Source organism: Phyllobates terribilis, unplaced genomic scaffold (genome assembly GCF_046119375.1).
Source record: "Phyllobates terribilis strain yellow unplaced genomic scaffold, ASM4611937v1 Scaffold_9__5_contigs__length_417890890, whole genome shotgun sequence".
NCBI classification, from domain to species: Eukaryota; Metazoa; Chordata; class Amphibia; order Anura; family Dendrobatidae; genus Phyllobates; species Phyllobates terribilis.
The window spans coordinates 190,328,576-190,348,581 of record NW_027362769.1 but is presented as its reverse complement, the minus strand read 5'-3'; the positions used below and the strand labels follow the sequence as shown (position 1 = coordinate 190,348,581).

Below are 20,006 nucleotides of genomic sequence, written 5' to 3'. Positions count from 1 at the left end.
ATGATAATGCGATGGGCGGGGAGAATTTCAAAAGGCATTTCATTGACAGTGACTGAAAAGCCAGAAATCCCCCTGTGACTGAAGCAGAGGGCGTGTGAGGCAATCATGACAGTAGAAAAAGATTTTTGCACTGAATCCTGGGACGTTTTCCTTGAGATGAACATGTAGTGATGGCATTGGGGGCAGCTTAATAGCAAAAAAGAACGTGGCAGAAAACAAACCAACAATCGCCCTCCTCTTCCCGGGGTCTCGTCTGGTGTAATGTATTGGGAACCTGTGTATAGCAGCAATTATTGGGGGCTCTGCTGGAGTTATCAGGGGGAGGGGGGCTCTGCTGGAATTATTGGGGGTTCTGCTGGAGTTATCAGGGGGGTCTGCTGATATTATTGGGGGGCTCTGCAGGAGTTATTGGGGGGCTCTGCAGGAGTTATTGGGGGCTCTGCTGGACTTATCGAGGGGACTGCTGGAGTTATTGGGGGGGCTCTGCAGGAGTTATTGGGGGGCTCTGTAGGAGTTATTGGGGGGGCTGTCTGTAGGAGTTATTGGGGGGGCTCTGCAGGAGTTATTGGGGGGCTCTGCAGGAGTTATTGGGGGGGCTCTGCAGGAGTTATTGGGGGCTCTGTAGGAGTTATTGGGGGGACTGCTGGAGTTATTGGGGGGGCTCTGCAGGAGTTATTGGGGGGCTCTGTAGGAGTTATTGGGTGGGGCTGTCTGTAGGAGTTATTGGGGGGGCTCTGCAGGAGTTATTGGGGGGGCTCTGCAGGAGTTATTGGGGGGGCTCTGCAGGAGTTATTGGGGGGACTCTGTAGGAGTTATTGGGGGGGACTCTGCAAGAGTTATTGGGGGGGCTCTGCTGGAGTTATGGGGGGGGTTGGTCAGCCGGAGCAATTGGAAGGGGCTCTGCTGGAATTATTGGGGGGGGGTCTCTGCCGGAGTAATTGGGGGGCTCTGCCGTTATTATTGGGGGGGAGGGGGGCTCTGCCGGAGTAATTGGGGGGGGCTCTGCCGGAGTTATTCGGGGCTGATTCTATGTACAGTCTGCTGAAATAGTTCGGGGGTCTCTGCTGTCAGTATGTATGGGGGTTTGTGCCCAGTGTCGGTATCAGCCTCGGTCCCTGTCATCCTCCTGAGCAGAGAGGTTCTGCAGCAGCCGTGGTCTCTCTTCATCACACCTCAACCTAAGCCCGGGGCGGAGACTGGCCGCGCATGCGCCGTGCTCTCATCTCTACGGTTTTTATAGATACCGGGCGGAGCCTGAGACCGGAAGTTGTCAGCTGTGAGGGTCTGACACCCGGGCCGGGTCACTGTATACACCGGAGGCGGGAGATAGAGCGGAGAGATGAGCGGCGGAGAGGAGCCGTGCGGACTGTTCGACAACGAAGACACCGAGACCGGAGAAGAGGGAGCGGGCGGCGTCACACCGGGGGCGGCAGCGGTGAGGAGCGGCCCGGCGGACCTGGCCCTGCTTTGCCCTCCGTATCGTCACTTCGGCCCCTCTGTCGCCCCCTCCATATCGTTGCTGTGCCCTCTCCTCGCCCTCCGTATCGTCACTTCGGCCCCTCTGTCGCCCCCTCCATATCGTTGCTGTGCCCTCTCCTCGCCCTCCGTATCGTCACTTCGGCCCCTCTGTCGCCCCCTCCATATCGTTGCTGTGTCCTATCCTCGCCCTCCGTATCGTCACTTCGGCCCCTCGGTCGCCCCCTCCATATCGTTGCTGTGCCCTCCCCACGCTCCTCGCCCACCGTATCGTCACTTCGGCCCCGTGGTCGCCCCCTCCATATCGTTGCTGTGCCCTCCCCACGCTCCTCGCCCACCGTATCGTCACTTCGGCCCCTCGGTCGCCCCCTCCATATCGTTGCTGTGTCCTCCCCACGCTCCTCGCCCACCGTATCGTCACTTCGGCCCCTCTGTCGCCCCCTCCATATCGTTGCTGTGTCCTATCCTCGCCCTCCGTATCTTCACTTCGGCCCCTCGGTCGCCCCCTCCATATCGTTGCTGTGTCCTCCCCACTCTCCTTCGCCCTCCGTATCGTCACTTTGGCCCCTCTGTCGCCCCCTCCGTATCGTTGCTGTGTCCTCCCCACGCTCCTCGCCCACCATATCGTCACTTCGGCCCCTCGGTCGCCCCCTCCGTATCGTTGCTGTGTCCTCCCCACGCTCCTCGCCCACCATATCGTCACTTCGGCCCCTCGGTCGCCCCCTCCATATCGTTGCTGTGTCCTATCCTCTCCCTCCGTATCATCACTTCGGCCCCTCTGTCGCCCCCTCCATATCGTTGCTGTGTCCTATCCTCGCCCTCCGTATCATCACTTCGGCCCCTCGGTCGCCCCCTCCATATCGTTGCTGTGTCCTCCCCACGCTCCTCATTTCTCGCTCTCTGATGATCTCTCAGATCTTCTCTCACAGATGTTGGGGGAGGAATCTTTATTGAAGAAGTTTGAGATCAGCGTCTCAGAAGCGGAGAAGCGGACGGGGAAGAATGCGATGAACATGCAGGAGACGTACACAGCGTATCTGATAGAGACCAGGTGAGGCGCGTAGCCCCATGATGGTGTGGGGGCGGCGCTGGGACCTGGCTGACGTCTGTGCTTTCTGCAGGTTGCTGGACGCTCACGGTGACGGACACAGCTCTCTGGACTGTCTGTGGCGGAGATACAGCGAGTTTGAGCTTCTGCGCAATTATCTGTGCGTCACGTTTCCGTTCGTGGTTGTGCCGCCGTTACCAGAGAAGAGGGTAAAGTGCTGCATGGATGACACTGTTGTGCCGCGTGTTTGTAGGGACTGTTCAGCCTCCTGTAAATCATATCTTACTATTAATAAGATCTCTGCTTGCTGTCAGTGGTGGGACAGTTCATTATTTACACTTAGAGAATACTTGATGCATTGTAACAAACCCACTGCTGTGAGATGTTCAGTTTTCACATTCCCTAACAGGTAACAGAGGTCTGCCGCTTCTGTCTGTGGATGAGCTGCATGTGAAATCTCCAGTTGTGGGCGCTGTTCTGGGGTTTCAATAGTTGTGGGGTCCACTCTGTGCCTCGGGGTGGCCCTTGTCACCTAGTCCCTGTCTTTCCAGGCAGAGTTCGTGTGGCACAAGCTGTCGGCTGATAACATGGATCCGGACTTTGTGGAACGGAGGAGGATCGGACTGGAGAACTTCCTGCTGCGGGTGGCGTCTCACCCCGTCCTCTGTCACGACAAGCTCTTCACTTCCTTCCTGAACCAGGTACGCAGCTCCCTGCGGACCCATGTGGTAATAACACGTTCTGTGTGCTGCTCCCTCATACACGTGTGTTGTTTCCAGGAGAGTGGATGGAAGGAAGCGCTGAATGAAGCTGGGCTGCAAGGAAAGGTACCACGACCCGCTGCCGCCCCGAGGGACACAGGGCGCCATCATTGTGTTTTCTTTGTCTGGACCTCGGCGGTGAAATAACGAGAGCCGCTCTACGTGCACAGAACGAGCCACATACAGTCATAGCCAGCGAGTGCTGCCCACGTGGGGAGGAGACGGCTGTGATATACAGCCGCCCCTAACTGCAGTGTGACGCCCTCTACAGGCCGCTGACAGCAGTAGACATGGATCCTGTCCGCGTACGCGCCTGATTTCCGCTTCCATTACCCCTACGTGACACAATAGTGGGCTGCCGCCATCTTTGTACTCTCGTAACACCTGGCCAGTGGCAATAATGACCGCAGGCTGAAGACCCCTATAGGGGGGAGTTAAAATAATAAGTAGTAGTTAATAATAAAAATGTGCGAATCCGCCCCCCCTTCCCCTTGTTGTTTTTTCCAATCCAAAAATAAAGAAATACAAAAAAGAAGCAAAGTCTTCATCGCTGCATCCGTAAAAGTCTGATTCATGAAGATAGAAAAGTAATTAACCCGCACAGTAAACGCAAAACAGAAAGTACAAGTATCTAAACACCAAAATTGGTATTTTGTGGTCATCCGGCATCCCCCCCCCCCCCCCCCATCACCAAAAAAAAAACGACATCTCACCGCGCAAAAAATTCCTCCCACCGCTCCATCAACGGGAAAACAGCACACACGTTTGGTATCGTGTAATCACGGCCTGAAGAAGCGTGGCACCCGGTCATTTTCTGCTCAGTGAACGTCATAAAAACAATGGCAGCGTGGTGACTTTTATTTTACCTCAATTTCACCGCCCTCGGGTTCTTTTTCCTGTTTCCAGTTCATACACTATATGGCAAAATGAACGGTGTCATTCAAAACTACATCCTGTGATCGGAGTCCGTCCGTATGGTTGATGCCTCGGGATTTTTAACCAGTTCTCTGCTCTGTTTCTGACTAAATCAGTCTGGATACAGGGGTCTGGCCACCACGTCATGAACACGGGCCTCTTACCCCGGGCATTCCTCTACCTCGCTCTGGCGCCTCTCACTCTTCTGTATTTTACCTTTTTTTTTTTTCCCCTATTAGACTGATTCCCGGTTGAAGTCTCTGAGCGCAACTTTCCGCGTCAAAAACCCAGACAAGTGAGTGTGATAGGACGGTGTGTATTGGGGCAGCTGGGATCCCGCGTGTTGGGGCAGCCGTGCCCCCATCCCCTCAATAATACTCCATAAGTCGTCCCCTGTTACTTTAATACTGCTTCCACTGTTGTGTAAATGACAGTGATTGTAGTGATGAGTGAAGCTTCATTATTCAGGAGTCCTGATCACACAGCTGAGGGCCTGTTACAATTCCTTTGGCATTACATTCCAGACTGATACATTGTGACAAAGCTTTGTGCTGATTTGCTTAGCTCACAGAGAATTGTCTACACTGTAACAAACCATCTGCAGTGTGAGCAGAACTAGGTCAGAATGGATTTTTGAGCCTCTATATTCAGTTTTATTCACTGACAGGAAGCAGAAATCTACTTTTCCCGATCCCGAGTTTGGATAATGGGGCCAGTGATTATGTCTGTAAAGCGCCGTGGTATATGATGGCGATATATAAGTGAGTGAAGCAAACTCACAAATACTGCTGACCGCTCTCACGCTTTCATCTTGTTGGGGGTTGTGCTCAGCGGCTTCTCGGTGTGCGGTATCCGCAGTCTGCCTCTTCTCATGGTTACACCCAGCTCTTCCACTTTTGTAGGCGATTCACGGAGCTGAAACATTACAGCGATGAGCTGCAGTCCGTCATCTCTCACCTGCTGCGGGTCCGTGCGGTGAGTGACAAGAATCACGTAAACCTGTCCCATATCTGTGATAGATGCAGGATCCACCATCAGCATCGGTGTACCACCAGGCTGTGGCCCTCGCTGCTGTCAGCGAAGAGGCGTCTGCCTGACTCTTTAGCTGTACGGGAGATCCAAAAGATGCCTGTATAACGTCCATAGAAATGATTGTAGGCATGGTCCCCTCTGCACTGACAGCGGCACATCATGGGGTCCGCTCTCAAGAAAGCTGCAGCTCGCACCCCTGTATTCTGCATCCATCGGACATTTATGGCCCATCACATACTTGTGCCAGATGAAAGGAGTGGAGGGACCTATTAAAGCTTCCTCGGTATATGGTGGTAGAGGAAGCCCAGGGAAAGCTACAAGGTTCCCCTGAAATGTGTCCGCAGAGGAGGGAAGCTTATCCACTCGGTTTGCCACTGTCCCAGATTAACACTTTAAACGAAGTAGGCCGCAGTGTACTTGATGAGGATGGGCATGATTGGCCGATGGTTATTATCGCAGTTTGATATACTTTATAAGATGTCTTTCTCTGTGTCTCTTAGCGAGTGGCTGACCGGCTGTATGGCGTGTATAAAGTGCACGGGAATTATGGCCGAGTGTTCAGGTCAGTTTGTTCATCCTGCCACGTGGGCCGAGCATGTCCAGGTAGTGAGGCCGTAGTGGACCGTCCCGTGGGGGAAGATGTCCCCATGTAATGCTATCAAGAGCGGGGTAGTGAGATTAGGATGAATAAGGGAGGTGTCGGGGTAGTGAGGTCGGGACGACTGAGGGAGGGGTGGAGGTAGTGAGGGTTGGGACGACTGAGGGAGGTGCGGAGGTAGTGAGGGTCGGGACGACTGAGGGAGGTGCGGAGGTAGTGAGGGTCGGGACGACTGAGGGAGGTGCGGAGGTAGTGAGGGTCGGGACGACTGAGGGAGGTGCGGAGGTAGTGAGGGTCGGGACGACTGAGGGAGGTGCGGAGGTAGTGAGGGTCGGGACGACTGAGGGAGGTGCGGAGGTAGTGAGGGTCGGGACGACTGAGGGAGGTGCGGAGGTAGTGAGGGTCGGGACGACTGAGGGAGGTGCGGAGGTAGTGAGGGTCGGGACGACTGAGGGAGGTGCGGAGGTAGTGAGGGTCGGGACGACTGAGGGAGGTGCGGAGGTAGTGAGGGTCGGGACGACTGAGGGAGGTGCGGAGGTAGTGAGGGTCGGGACGACTGAGGGAGGTGCGGAGGTAGTGAGGGTCGGGACGACTGAGGGAGGTGCGGAGGTAGTGAGGGTCGGGACGACTGAGGGAGGTGCGGAGGTAGTGAGGGTCGGGACGACTGAGGGAGGTGCGGAGGTAGTGAGGGTCGGGACGACTGAGGGAGGTGGCGAGGGTCGGGACGACTGAGGGAGGTGGCGAGGGTCGGGACGACTGAGGGAGGTGGCGAGGGTCGGGACGACTGAGGGAGGTGTCCCAGGCTTTCTGGACGTGTTTTACAATGTTCTTGTCTGCAGTGAGTGGAGTGCGATAGAGAAGGAGATGGGGGACGGTCTGCAGAGCGCCGGACATCACATGGATGTGTAAGTGTAACGTGAGACCCGCTGGCCTTATTTCTTCTGCTTGTTCCTCTGACGTTCGGTCTCAGTGTTGTATCTTTTGGTTGGTCGTCTTCTGAAGTTTGATTTGGAGTTGATCGGGGGTGACTGCTCCTGAAGGTAACTCTTTCATGGTGTCCGCAGATACGCTGCTTCCATTGATGACATCCTGGAGGAGGAGGAACACTACGCCGATCAGCTCAAAGAATACTTATTCTATGCAGAAGCTCTAAGGTACTGGCGCACCTCTTATCTCCACTCTGTGCCGCTTATCATTGCGGAGGCCATAGACACTAGACAGATTATCGTCTGTAGGGATCTAACCATGGGAGCGGCGCAGGAGGAATCGGGAAGCCGTTCCATTCAGTATATAAACCTTGTATGGTGGCTGTACAGAAATACTTAAGATGCATAGACATCTCCCATCTCCCTGCCGGAGTGGAGACATCAGGTTATATTACAGTAGTAGAGAAGCCAGTGCTGGATTAACAGGTCCTTTCTCTAGCGTTTGCTGCCATATTAGCAGATTGCACTGTATTAGATCAGGGGACGGCGTGGAGAGCAATGCAGAGTTCTTGGTGGACTATTACCTTGGGTAGGATTGTATTTTTTAGCAATCCCTAATCCTGCAGTAAATCTGCTTGCAGAGCGGTGTGTCGGAAACATGAGCTCATGCAGTATGACCTGGAGATGTCGGCGCTGGATCTGGTCTCTAAGAAGCAGCAGTGTGAGGAGCTGGCCACCGGGGTGAGTGAGCCGCTGATCTGTGCGGTACCTGCACCATAGCTTAAACAGTCCTTCGAGGGCATTTCCACCATAATGGTGAGGTAGCATGGATCTACCTATGAAGGAGCATGAGGCCAGTATACTTGTACCTCGATATCCCATTGGTTTGACACTGACATGTCTCTGCTTTGACCCTCAGACGGTGAGAACTTTTTCACTGAAGGGAATGACCAGCAAACTGTTTGGTCAGGAGACTCCAGAGCAGAGAGAGTCCAAGATCAAGCAGCTGGAAGAGCAGATCGAGGAGGGCGAGGAGCAGCTGAAGGTGCAGAATGAAGACAGCAGGTGCGGCCATCTGTGGGTGCGGCCACCATTTTTGGGGGTATTTTATGTAGCACAATCTCACCATAAGAGATTTGACTTTTCAGAGACTTTGTGCAGAACGCCTGGCTAGAGATTGAACGGTTTAAGGATCAGAAGAATCGGGACCTGAAGGAGGCGCTGATCAACTACGCTGTGATGCAGATCAGCATGTGCAAGAAGGTGAGGAGCTGCGCTAGATGGGGGAAGAGCATCCACTCCAGGCCCAGAGTATCTGCAGCCCTTATTACATAAAGGCCTGATCATTTCTGATGCCCCCAGTATTGTACACTGTGATATGAAATTAGTTATCCAGCTCTACTGTCCTCGGGTAATATTGGCAGTGGAGAAGAGATTGGCAATGGTCAGGCTTGGCACTGCTATCGTGTGCTGTAGAGGGATGACCACGAGCGGCACCACAACCCACATCTGTCCTCGGCTGTGTCCCTTCCTACCACGCTCTGGCAGTCATGTCTGCACAAGGACTGCTCCTCCAGATCGGCTGATCCTTGTGGAATGAGATGAGGGAGCACATCCAGTTGTCCATGAGATCTCTGAAATGATTGTCACTTTCCTCAATTACTATGGATTTTATAGTTATTTTTTGCCACTTTTCCTCTGTTGGCCACAGGGCATCCAGGTCTGGACGAACGCTAAGGAATGCTTCAGCAAGATGTGACCCCCCCCCCCCCCGAGTCTGGAGTCCTCGAGTCAAGGAGCTAGATGGTGCTGTCACCACCTCGTCTGGTAACACGGGCATCCTCTATCCTGCCCACAGAACTGGTTATAACTGGAATATCTGTCACGGTGAAACCACGGTGGCCACACGCAGAATATGGCATCAGCCTTATGCCAAGAATTTTCTTGCGGCTTGCTTGCTATGTGACGGGCCAGGCCTTGTTCCCAACAGAACTGAAGCCGAATCCTCCTCTTATAAGTTAGGCTTTCACTTTCTAAGCTCGAGGAAATGACCTGGAGCAGATAATAAAGGGTCAAGTTCAGTCCTGGCTTAGTCCTTAGATCTGTACCTAAAGGTGGAAAGTCATGTGAATGCATCCAGGGCAGAGCGATCAGCACTCACTTAGTGATGTCACGTGGAGGTGATGGAAGCCATTTTTATAGCAATGTTCATCCAAGCTATGGGCCCCGCTGCTGTAACGTTGTCCACCACTTGCAGGACTCCAGCTACTTTTATACTTGTGTATATTAAAGGGCCGGTGCAGAGTAATAATGATTGGATGCCTAGTCCTCACCATTCCCAACACTTCTGCTTACCGCCATTTCACAGAAATATGGCCACAGGCTGTAACCGGTGCTGACCTAATCCTGCTCACACAGCCGAGGGTTTGTTATAATTATCGCCAGTAGTAACATCAGGAAAGGAGCGTTCAGTTGTGTGAGCAGGACAAGGTTGGGGTTTATGGCTGCTACCCTCACTGACAAATATATATATATCAGTTATTGGACTGGGTGGGCTGGTAGCCCTTCTTCCTACAGGCCGCGGTTACATTTGGTTGCCAGCCCATAACCTTCTGCATGGCGCTCTGCCTCACTATTGTCTTCTGATTGGTTCTTCTGTTTCCCTCATTACATGCCAGGTGCCAAATTTAATAAATTATCATTTCATCTGTTCTCCGCCGTCTCCTTCACACATTATAGCCATCGGAAAAACTGCAGCAAAAGTCACGACTACACTGACCAGAATAATGCAATGCAGAAGGCAGCTCCAGCCCCAATGTGGGACGAGCACACAACCACAATTTGCGGCCGTGCCTGGCCTATTTTTCATATGGCCATGTAGGTCTTTGATTTATTTTATATTGAAAGAATTTTTTTTACACTTTTTTTTCATATAGGGGTGTTAAATACTTTATCTACCTGAATACGAAAACAAAGTTTTCTGAGAAAATTGAACGTACTACTTTTGAATGTAATCCCCCTTGGCTTCACCATACTTATTTTACTTCCAATGACTAGATGGCGTCAGAATATGAGGAGATTTCTCCCTGTTGCAATCACCTTGCTCCTGCCTCTGGGACTGCATTATCAGCATTTGTTGCAAAAAATTTCTTCAGGTTCCAAAAAAGAAAGTAATAATTGTGAGCCGGGTCTGGACTGTAGGGCGGATGGTGACTAACACGTTGATCTTCCAAAATAATGGCCTCCACTTTATGGCACATTTCCTATGAAGGAGCTTTGACTGGTCGCCTTGAATGGGGGGGGTCCTCTTCAATTGATTTCCCCGCCCCATTTAAACTGCTTGGCCCAAAACTTTACTTGGTAGTAAAAGGTGCATCATCACCATATACAGCAATCATCCTTTCATGTGCTGCTTTTGTAATGAATTTAATTATTGACGCTCCAAATCCCTCACTTTCTTTGTAGAGCCGCAGTGTACTGCACTTGCCATCCTGTCATTTCCAGTGCTTTCATCAGACTGAACTTCTGTTGCATGTCCAGACCCGTCTCAACATGCACAGAAAACCTCAGAAAATGCGGGGGTAGATAACTTTTTGAACGCCTCTGTAATTTGTTCCCCAGAGATTTCTTTTCCACTGAAATTGGAACATCCATAGTTACAGGAAATAGTGCTGCATTATAATGAGTGACCCGTCACTGGAAAGTAAATCTGGCTCTGCTAGGACCCAGCCGCTCTGTTATCCAATCACATGATCACCAGGTCCTATAGTAGTATCGCTGTACTGACGCTTCTGTAGCCCTCACTGAGAGCTATGTAATAACCTGCTAGACCAGGATCCAAGGCTGTGACAGGAGCTATAATCTGGCACTCATGAGTGCCGGACTTTCTATTGACCATTTGATGTTTTACTCCTGAGCACCAGTTCAACACAATTGAGCATCCAATTTCCTATCCAAGGAGCTATAATCCTACGCTGTAAATTTACACTGGTGCAGGGTTATAGCCCAGGACCACGCACTACACATGTATAGGTTATCAGGTTAAAAACAATGTTTTGAGGATGTTTCTTTACAAAACATTGGTCTGCATGTAAAGACCACCCGCTATTCGCTATGGCACAGGCACTCTGCAGGGCAGTATCACCTACATAGTGAGCACTCCTCACCCCACTATTAGCTATGGCGGAGGCACTCTGCAGGGCAGTATCACCTACATAGTGAGCACTCCTCACCCCACTATTAGCTATGGAGCAGGCAAACTGCAGGGCAGTATCACCTACATAGTGAGCACTCCTCACCCCACTATTAGCTATGGAGCAGGCAAACTGCAGGGCAGTATCACCTACATAGTGAGCACTCCTCACCCCACTATTAGCTATGGAGCAGGCAAACTGCAGGGCAGTATCACCTACATAGTGAGCACTCCTCACCCCACTATTAGCTATGGAGCAGGCAAACTGCAGGGCAGTATCACCTATATAGTGAGCACTCCTCACCCCACTATTAGCTATGGAGCAGGCACTCTGCAGGGTAGTATCACCTACATAGTGAGCACTCCTCACCCCACTATTAGCTATGGCGGAGGCACTCTGCAGGGCAGTATCACCTACATAGTGAGCACTCCTCACCCCACTATTAGCTATGGCGCAGGCACACTGCAGGGTAGGACCATATATTTACTATAAGTTTATGCTCAAATTGTTACTCTGCTTTCTATCTGGCCAAACAAGTCTACTTCACCGCCCTCATCACATCACTTGCCGACATTCCAAAACAACTGTTTGAAACTTTCCACTCCCTACTGAGCTCTAAAAGTACAGGCCCCAGTCACCAATCTCAGCGCAGACGATCTGGCCACTTCCTAGAAAAAAAAAAAAAAATCAACAGTAATTGTCAGGACATTTTTGCACAGTTCCCTCGAAGCCTGGCTCCCCTTCTCTCCCACACCTCGAGCTCACTTTCCACCTTCAAGCCTAATACATAAGTAGACGTTACCAGGCTCCTCGCTTCTTCTTGCCCTACAGCCTGCACCAGTGACCCTATTCCCTCACGTCTCTTCCCAGTTGTTACTACCCACCTAACTAAAATATTTAACCTCTCTTTCTTCCGGTACCTTTCCCTCTTCATTCATACATGCCATCGTAACCCCTTTACTAAAAAAAAAAAAAAAAAAAAAAAAAAAAACCACAACAACCCTGGCTCAAAAGTGCACAGCTAATTATGCACCTGTCTCTAATCTTAGCTTAATCTCTAAACTCCTGGAACGCTCGGTCCACTCCCATCTAATCCACTATCTCTCAGGTTACTGTTTTCTTTTCTCGAGCTTTTACAATCAGGTTTCCACTTCTTACACTCTGCTGAAACTGAAAAAAAACACAAGCAAAAAACGACCCTCCTACTATATACACAACACTATTGAAATTACCATAAAAAGGGGGGAATTAGACATACTAATAAAGTTACAGGGGAGAAAACAGGCAGTGGGAATTACTCTATGAAGGCCTCATATACTGTCCCTGCCTTGCAGCGGAGGTTGGCACCATAATGTTGTGATCCTGCCCCCCATCTGCTTTCCCTCTTGACCCTTATTAAGCCCTATTCATAAAAAATATGATAAGTGCAGGTAGTAAAAATAATATCAATAATTCACGTCTAAAAAAGGCCATCAAAAAGAGATGGTTGAAGCATAAGATAGAATGCAACAAAGTACTGTTAAATAGAATATATAGATAGCTGTAAACATAACTCATTCAGGTAATTTCCAGTTATGTAGTGGAGAAATTATATAGGGAGGAAACGTTGCCACCTTTATGACATGATGGGTCAATAAAACCTCATATGAATTGGAACTCTGGAGTGCTGCATCTATTTTTCTTGGACTTGGAAGAGGACTAGAACTCTAGTGCCACCTATTGGTTAAGATTGTTACTTCAAATAGGTGGCACTAGAGTTCTAGTCCTCTTCCTCTCTGAAGAGGCGATTTGCATATTCCCTACAGCCAATCACTCACTCGCATCTTAAAAACATCTCCAGAAATCAACCTTTTATAACCTTATAAACAGCAAAAAACTCTTACTGTCGCTCTTATTCATTCTCATCTGGACTACTGTAACTCTATACTGATCGGTCTCCCTCTAACTAAACTCTCTCCTCTCCAATCCATCCTTAATGCGGCAGCCAGTGTCGTATTTCTGTCCAGCCGCTACAACAATGCCTCCTTCCTGTGCCAGTCATTGCACCGGTTGCCCATTCGCTACAGAATACAATACAAACTTCTCTCACCCACAAAACGCTCAACAGTTCTGCACCGCTCTACATCTCCTCACTCATTTCCATCACCCTATCCATCCTGCAACTGATCTAAGACCAACATCCTCCGTAACCTGAATTTCACACCTCTGTCTCCAAGATTTCTCTTGTGATGGGCCAGTTTTCTAGAATGCACTACCCCTGACAATCTGACTAATACCTAACCCCCACATTTTAAAACATGCTTTAAAGACATCTTTTTAAATAGTCCTATACCCTCAATTCACTAACCTAACCCTTATTTATTCCCAGAAAAAAAATAGTAACAAGTCCATTCACCTTGAGGGGTGTGGAGTATGTGCAATCCCGCACGGATCCAGTCAGAGCAGCTGTGATGAGGACTAGGAAAAAATAAACGATCCAGCGGGAACTGCTAAAGTTAGTAAAATGTAGCTTTTCTTTAGCCTTTAAAACAAAATACTCTACCATATGTTGACATTAGTGCACTATAAGAGTTACAACCCACACGTTTCAACGTTAGTCTTAATCTTGGATTAAGATTAACGTCAAAACACGTAGGTCGTAACTCTTATAGTGCACTAATGTCAACATATGCTGGAGTATTATGTTTTAAAGGCTAAAGAAAAGCTAAGTTTTCCGGCTGGATCGTTTTGTATTTTTTCCTTGCCTATTCCCACTTCCTAATTTTTACTCAGAATCTGGTCTCTTATTCTTCAGTCTCTACGCCTTCCAACCAACAGCGCTTGGTGATTGCACTAAGATAGCTCCTGACATTTATTATAATGATGGCCGGACCGTACGGGACGTTCTACCTATTGTTTCCAAGCTATTTCTTTACAAGTTGTAGTTTGCTGGCAGCAGGGCCCTCACTCCTCCTGTAACTAGTGAACGGTGTTACTTTGTTTTTATTGTCTGAACATGTCCCTGCTTAATTGTAAATTGCTGCAGGATATGTTGGTGTTCAAAGAAGAGGAGAACGCTGAGTTAAAGCTGATATAAAACTATTTTTATTGCATCAATTAATAAAATGATCAAGCTGACTTCAGCTATACTTTTGTGTCTGGCGGGTGGGTGGGTGCTCCAGCCTTACACTGGGTTTCTCTACGATTTCACCTCATGATTTGTGCTAATATCAGGTATGCAATATTTTATTAATTGATTCAATAAAAATTGATTTATATCAGCTTTAACTCTGCGTTCTCCTCTTCTTTGAAGTCTATCATGAGTTGTATAGCTACAATATAGGGCACTTGCCTCTTTTTGAAAATAAAACTAGGAATGTATTTCTGGAACATATATGTATTTATAATGATATGTTGGTGCTATAGAAATAAAATTTATTTATTTATAGTGCAGGCATTCTGCAAAGCAGCACGACATACATAGCAATTGCTCCTCACACCTACTACTATGGCACAGGCACGCGGCAGAGCAGCACCACATACATAGCGAGCACTACTCATCCCACTATTAGCTATGGTGCAGGCACTCTGCAGGCCAACACCACATGCATAGCAAGCGCTACTCACCCCTACTACTAGCTATGCTGCAGGCACTCTGCGGACCAATGCCACTTACATAGCGGACACTACTCACCCCTACTACTAGCTATGGTGCAGGCACTCTGCAGGGCAGCACCACATACATAGAAATTGCAACTCGATCCTATTAGCTATGATGCAAGCACTCTGCAGGGCAGCACCACATAAATAGCGAGCGCTACCCATCCCACTGTTAGCTCTGGAGCAGGCACTCTGCAAGGCAGTACTACATACACAGTGAGTGCTCCTCACCCCTACTACTAGCTATGGCGCAGGCACTCTGCAGGGCAGCGCCACATACATAGTGAGCACTCCTTACTCCCCGAGGCAGCACTGTATATGACATAATAAAACTTTCATAATCTCTGTACGACCGTGGGGAGTGGAGGTCACGCTCTCATTCTCCTCAGTCTATATTAACGCTTACAATGACACAGCACAACCCTCGCTCCAAATGAGCCTCAACCCTGCTCTCACCAATGCTACCCAGGCAGATCTCAGCTTGGTAGATGCCACAAATCACACAATGTCCTGTATAACACTGCATTTATGACATTACCATGGCAACTTAGGTAAATTCTCCACAGCAACAGGGACACTAGTAACCCATAGCAACCAAAAAAGACCTGACCGTTCATGGCAGAACAGTGGGGTCAGGTGGCACCAGTCATTCGTACCTAGCGGAGGGTGATAGACCCATCTTTAGGCTAAAGTCTCACGTCGGGGTACAACCCGAGATGTCAGGATCAGGCACGGGACTCCAGCTATAAATGAGGCTGTTGAGTTTGGCAAGGAGACATATGGAAATCATGGTCCGTACATGGACGTCTGTATTTGTCCTTCCCCTCGTACATGGGTAATGAGCGGATCTGGTATTAGTGCATCCTCCCCTCACTGCGTGCCAGCTGGAGATCCCGGAGACACAGAAGGACCTTTAGCTGCTGGCGGCCATAACTTCTCATCGACAATTATGCTAAGGTTTAGTTGCAAAAATATATATATTTTTTTAGAAGACAGTCATGGAAGCATTGGGCTTGCTGTGGCGTTGTCATGGTAATACCAGTAGACATGATGTCACTGCAGAGTGTTGATGCTGCCATGGCAACCTCAGAGGAAGCACACTATCTCTGTTTGCAGCAGTGCGGCGATTGAAGGGGGTCGTTACGCTCTTATAACGTGCGCGGTTTGGATGAAATTAATTCTTCTCCGGAATATGGTCCAGGCTCTGAATGTTTTCTGTGTAGGGGCCTGGGGTAGGACTTCAGATTTGTGCTCCACGTGAATCATGGCGCCCGCCACCTAATCCATACTGATAAGAGGGAAAACAATGTCGTCATGGCAGCAGCGGGTCCATGAAGCGATCTCAGGAGCAAATAGAAATTACGAAGAAAAAAATAAGAAAACATTTTGGTTCTTGCACAATAGAGAGGCAAAACTGGTAAAAAAGTTACCAGTACTGGTGCTACGTCTCCTAGTATAGGTTGCGTCATGGAGAATATGGTGCTCACGGAACGGCACCCAATTTCCCTCCAACAACTCCACGTACCCCGGCTGTGACATCTGTCCAGTATCATCACGGCGATTTCCCCCAATGACTCCACATGCCCCGTCTGAGACTCCTTTCCAGTATTATCATGGCACAGCGCCCTATTTCCCAGATGACTCCATGTTCCCCAGCTGTGATGCCTGTCCAGTATCATTACGGCGCGCACGGAATAGCGCCAGATTTCCGCGATGACTCCACGTGCCCTGGCTGTGACGCCTGTCCAGTATCATCACGGCGCTCACGGGATGGCACCCAATTTCCCCGATGGCTCCACGTGCCCCGGCTGTGACACCTGTCCAGTACAATCACAGCACCCAGTTTCCGCGATGACTCCCTGTGCCCCGGCTGTGATGCCCGTCCAGCATCATCACGGCAGTGTCCGATTTCACAGATGACTCCACGTGCCCCGGCTGTTATGATCGTCCAGTATCATCACGGCACATGGGACAGCACCAGATTTCTTTGTGCCTCAGCTGTGACGTCCGTCCAGTATCATCACGGCACATGGGACGGCACCAGATTTCTGCCATGACTCCACGTGCCCCGGCTGTGACGACAGTCCAGTATCATCACGGCACACATGGGAAGGCGCCCAGTTTCCCAAATGACACCACGAGCCCCGGCTGTGACGCCCGTCCAGTACAATCACAGCACCCAATTTCCGCGATGACTGCCCGTGCCCCAGCTGTGACGCCCGTCCAGTATCATCACAACGCAGTGTCCGCTTTCACCGATGGCTCCCGGTGCCCCGGCTGTGACGCCCGTCCAGTACAATCACAGCGCAGTGTCCGCTTTCACCGATGGCTCCCCGTGCCCCGGCTGTGACGCCCGTCCAGTATCGTCACAGCGCAGTGTCCGCTTTCACCGATGGCTCCCCGTGCCCCGGCTGACACCCGTCCAGTACAATCACAGCGCAGTGTCCGCTTTCACCGATGGCTCCCTGTGCCCCGGCTGACGCCCGTCCAGTACAATCACAGCACAGTGTCCGCTTTCACCGATGGCTCCCCGTGCCCCGGCTGTGACGCCCGTCCAGTATCGTCACAGCGCAGTGTCCGCTTTCACCGATGGCTCCCCGTGCCCCGGCTGTGACGCCCGTCCAGTATCGTCACAGCGCAGTGTCCGCTTTCACTGATGGCTCCCCGTGCCCCGGCTGTGACGCCCGTCCAGTATCGTCACAGCGCAGTGTCCGCTTTCACCGATGGCTCCCCGTGCCCCGGCTGTGACGCCCGTCCAGTATCGTCACAGCGCAGTGTCCGCTTTCACCGATGGCTCCCCGTGCCCCGGCTGACGCCCGTCCAGTATCGTCACGGCAACAGTGTCCGCTTTCACAGATGGCTCCCCGTACCCCGGCTGACGCCCGTCCAGTATCGTCACGGCAGCAGTGTCCCCTTTCACCGATGGCTCCCCGTACCCCGGCTGACGCCCGTCCAGTATAGTCACGGCAGCAGTGTCCGCTTCCATCGATGGCTCCCCGTGCCCCGGCTGACGCCCGTCCAGTACAATCACAGCGCAGTGTCCGCTTTCACCGATGGCTCCCCGTGCCCCGGCTGACGCCCGTCCAGTATCATCACAGCGCAGTGTCCGCTTTCACCGATGGCTCCCCGTGCCCCGGCTGACGCCCGTCCAGTATCGTCGTGGCACACGGGGCGGCGGCAGTAATCCACGAGGCAGCCTTCTTCAGTCTGTGACATGGCAGCAGGATATAATAGCGGCAGATCGGCGCTGCTCTTCGTTCTTACGGGTGAGTGGTCGTCTTCTGGACAAATCACGAGTCCACGTCCTCAGTGAACCGCGACCGGCTCCAGCCGCCCCGTTACCCGGCCGTACAGCGGTGCTGCGCACATATATCACCGGTCACACTGACTCCGCCGCGGTCACACCGCCATGTGCTGCGCCTTTCGCCTCCACAGGCCTCGTACGCCGCTGGTTCAGTCGCCATTTTCTGTTCCTCAGCGATGGAGGCAGGGGACATATCGGTGGAGATCACCACACGGTGTGACAGGATCGCTGTGTTATGTGGAGCCGGTGTGATGAAGGCCATGGTGACCGCAGATTCCTGTCAACCATCTGACCATGGCGCCGTCAGTGACAAAAATTCACCTCAGATTCTGCGCTGAGGGGACTCCCGCCATTATATCTGCCCCGAGACTGAGAGAACGCGCCACCCGCGGCAGCCAATCAGATCACCTTTTCCATAACGTCACTGAGAGAAGAAATGAAAGCTGATCTTTGATTGGCTGCGTCTCCTGTGAGGCGATTTCCCGCCGGTTCTGAGCTCTGTACCGTGCGCGCTCAGTGATGGCGCTGCCGTGTGCAGCATAGAGCGCGTGTTGTGCGTTATACGTCGTACACACAGGGCCGTCCCGCCCTCTTCCCCCGGCATGCATTGCACGGGGCCGCCCAGTCTCCGGTTCCGGTGGGGGAGGAGGAAGAAGCCGCCGCTGACACCGGTTGGACCGGCCCGGGACTCAGGAGAATGCGGGTTAGTGCAGGAATAGAGCCCAAATACAGGCAGAAGAACGGAGAGGCCTCAGGTCCGGGGGAAACTCAGGAAAGTCCGGAGCTCTGAGGAAGCAGCAGGCCGCGCGCACCGGAACCGGGGCTGGGGGAGGAGCCAGAGACCGGGGGAGGCGGGGCCAAACACCCGAGACCGGTGGTGGGGGAGGGGGAAGTGTCTACAGGAGCGGAGCCTCTATATAACGGGGGGAGGAGGAGGAGAGGAGCTTCTATATAACGGAGGAGAGGAGCCTCTATATAACGGGGGAGAAGGAGAGGAACCTCTGTATAACGGGGGAGAAGGAGAGGAACCTCTGTATAACGGGGGAGGAGGAGAGGAACCTCTATATAACGGGGAAGGAGGAGAAGGAGAGGAGCCTCTATATAACGGGGGAGAAGAGGAACCTCTATATAACGGGGGAGGAGGAGAGGAACCTCTATATAACGGGGGAGGAGGAGAACGAGAGGAGCCTCTATATAACGGGGAGAAGAGGAGCCTCTATATAACAGGGGAGGAGGAGAGGAGCCTCTATATAACGGGGGAGGAGAAGGAGAGGAGCCTCTATATAACGGGGAAGGAGAGGAGCCTCTATATAACGGGGAAGGAGGAGAAGGAGAGGAGCCTCTATATAACCGGGGGAGGAGGAGAGGAAACTCTATATAACGGGGGAGGAGGAGAACAAGAGGAGCCTCTATATAAACGGGGGGGGAGAAGGAGGAGAGGAGCCTCTATATAACGGGGGAGGGGGAGGAGGAGAGGAGCCTCTATATAACGGGGGGAGGAGGAGAGGAGCCTCTATATAACGGGGGAGGAGGAGAGGAGCCTCTATATAACGGGGGAGAAGGAGAGGAGCCTCTATATAACGGGGGAGAAGGAGAGGAGCCTCTGTATAACGGGGGAGGAGAGGAGCCTCCTAGATAACGGGGGGAGGAGGAGAGGAGCCTCCTAGATAACAGGGGGAGGAGAGGAGCCTCTATATAACGGGGGAGAAGGAGAGGAGCCTCTATATAACGGGGGAGAAGGAGAGGAGCCTCTATATAACGGGGAAGGAGGAGGAGAGGAGCCTCTATATAACGTAGGAGGAGAGGAGCCTCTATATAACGGGGAAGGAGGAGGAGGGGAGCCTCTATATAACGGGGAAGGAGGAGAAGGAGAGGAGCCGCCTCCTCCCCCATTATATAGAGGTTCCTCTCCTCCACCTCCGTTATATAGAGGCTCCTCTCCTACTCCTCCCCCGTTATATAGAGGCTCCTCTCCTTCTCCTCCCCCGTTTATATAGAATCTCCTCTCCTTCTCCTCCCTCGTTATATAGAAGCTCCTCTTTTCCTCCTCATCTCCCGCTACGTAGAGACTCCTTCCCTCCATTATATAGAGGCTCCTCTCTTTCTCCTCCTCC

General features: G+C 51.5%; 2 protein-coding genes across 3 annotated transcripts in view; both read left to right on the top strand.

Annotated features, from left to right (window-relative positions):
* The first annotated feature begins 1,191 nt into the window (after positions 1-1,191).
* SNX4 (sorting nexin 4) lies at positions 1,192-9,467 on the top strand. Of its 2 annotated transcripts, none has more exons than XM_073647546.1 (14): positions 1,192-1,435; positions 2,392-2,527; positions 2,598-2,733; positions 3,076-3,225; positions 3,304-3,351; positions 4,440-4,495; positions 5,103-5,175; positions 5,733-5,794; positions 6,670-6,735; positions 6,895-6,984; positions 7,398-7,497; positions 7,676-7,821; positions 7,905-8,019; positions 8,468-9,467. In XM_073647546.1, exons 1-14 carry the CDS (start codon positions 1,207-1,209, stop codon positions 8,513-8,515), a joined length of 1,455 nt encoding a protein of 484 aa, XP_073503647.1. In that variant the 5' UTR covers positions 1,192-1,206; the 3' UTR covers positions 8,516-9,467. The 2 variants fall into 2 exon arrangements, with proteins under 2 accessions (XP_073503647.1, XP_073503648.1); XM_073647547.1 differs by having other exon boundaries at positions 1,219-1,435; positions 2,406-2,527.
* Positions 9,468-18,348: 8,881 nt separating this feature from the next.
* The window catches only part of ZNF148 (zinc finger protein 148), a 38,515-nt gene continuing 36,857 nt past the window's right edge, over positions 18,349-20,006 (top strand). Inside the window, exon 1 of the mRNA XM_073647545.1 lies at positions 18,349-18,595. The gene's annotated coding sequence lies outside the window, so the exon portion shown is untranslated. The remainder of the gene's footprint in view (positions 18,596-20,006) is intronic.

Excerpts from the sequence above, each read along its gene's own strand:
- SNX4 (XM_073647546.1), top strand. The coding sequence starts at position 1,207 with ATGCGCCGTGCTCTCATCTCTACGGTTTTTATAGATACCGGGCGGAGC. Across the intron at positions 3,352-4,439 it reads AAGCTGGGCTGCAAGGAAAG|ACTGATTCCCGGTTGAAGTC; the intron begins GTACCACGACCC and ends TTCCCCTATTAG. Across the intron at positions 5,176-5,732 it reads ACCTGCTGCGGGTCCGTGCG|CGAGTGGCTGACCGGCTGTA; the intron begins GTGAGTGACAAG and ends TGTGTCTCTTAG.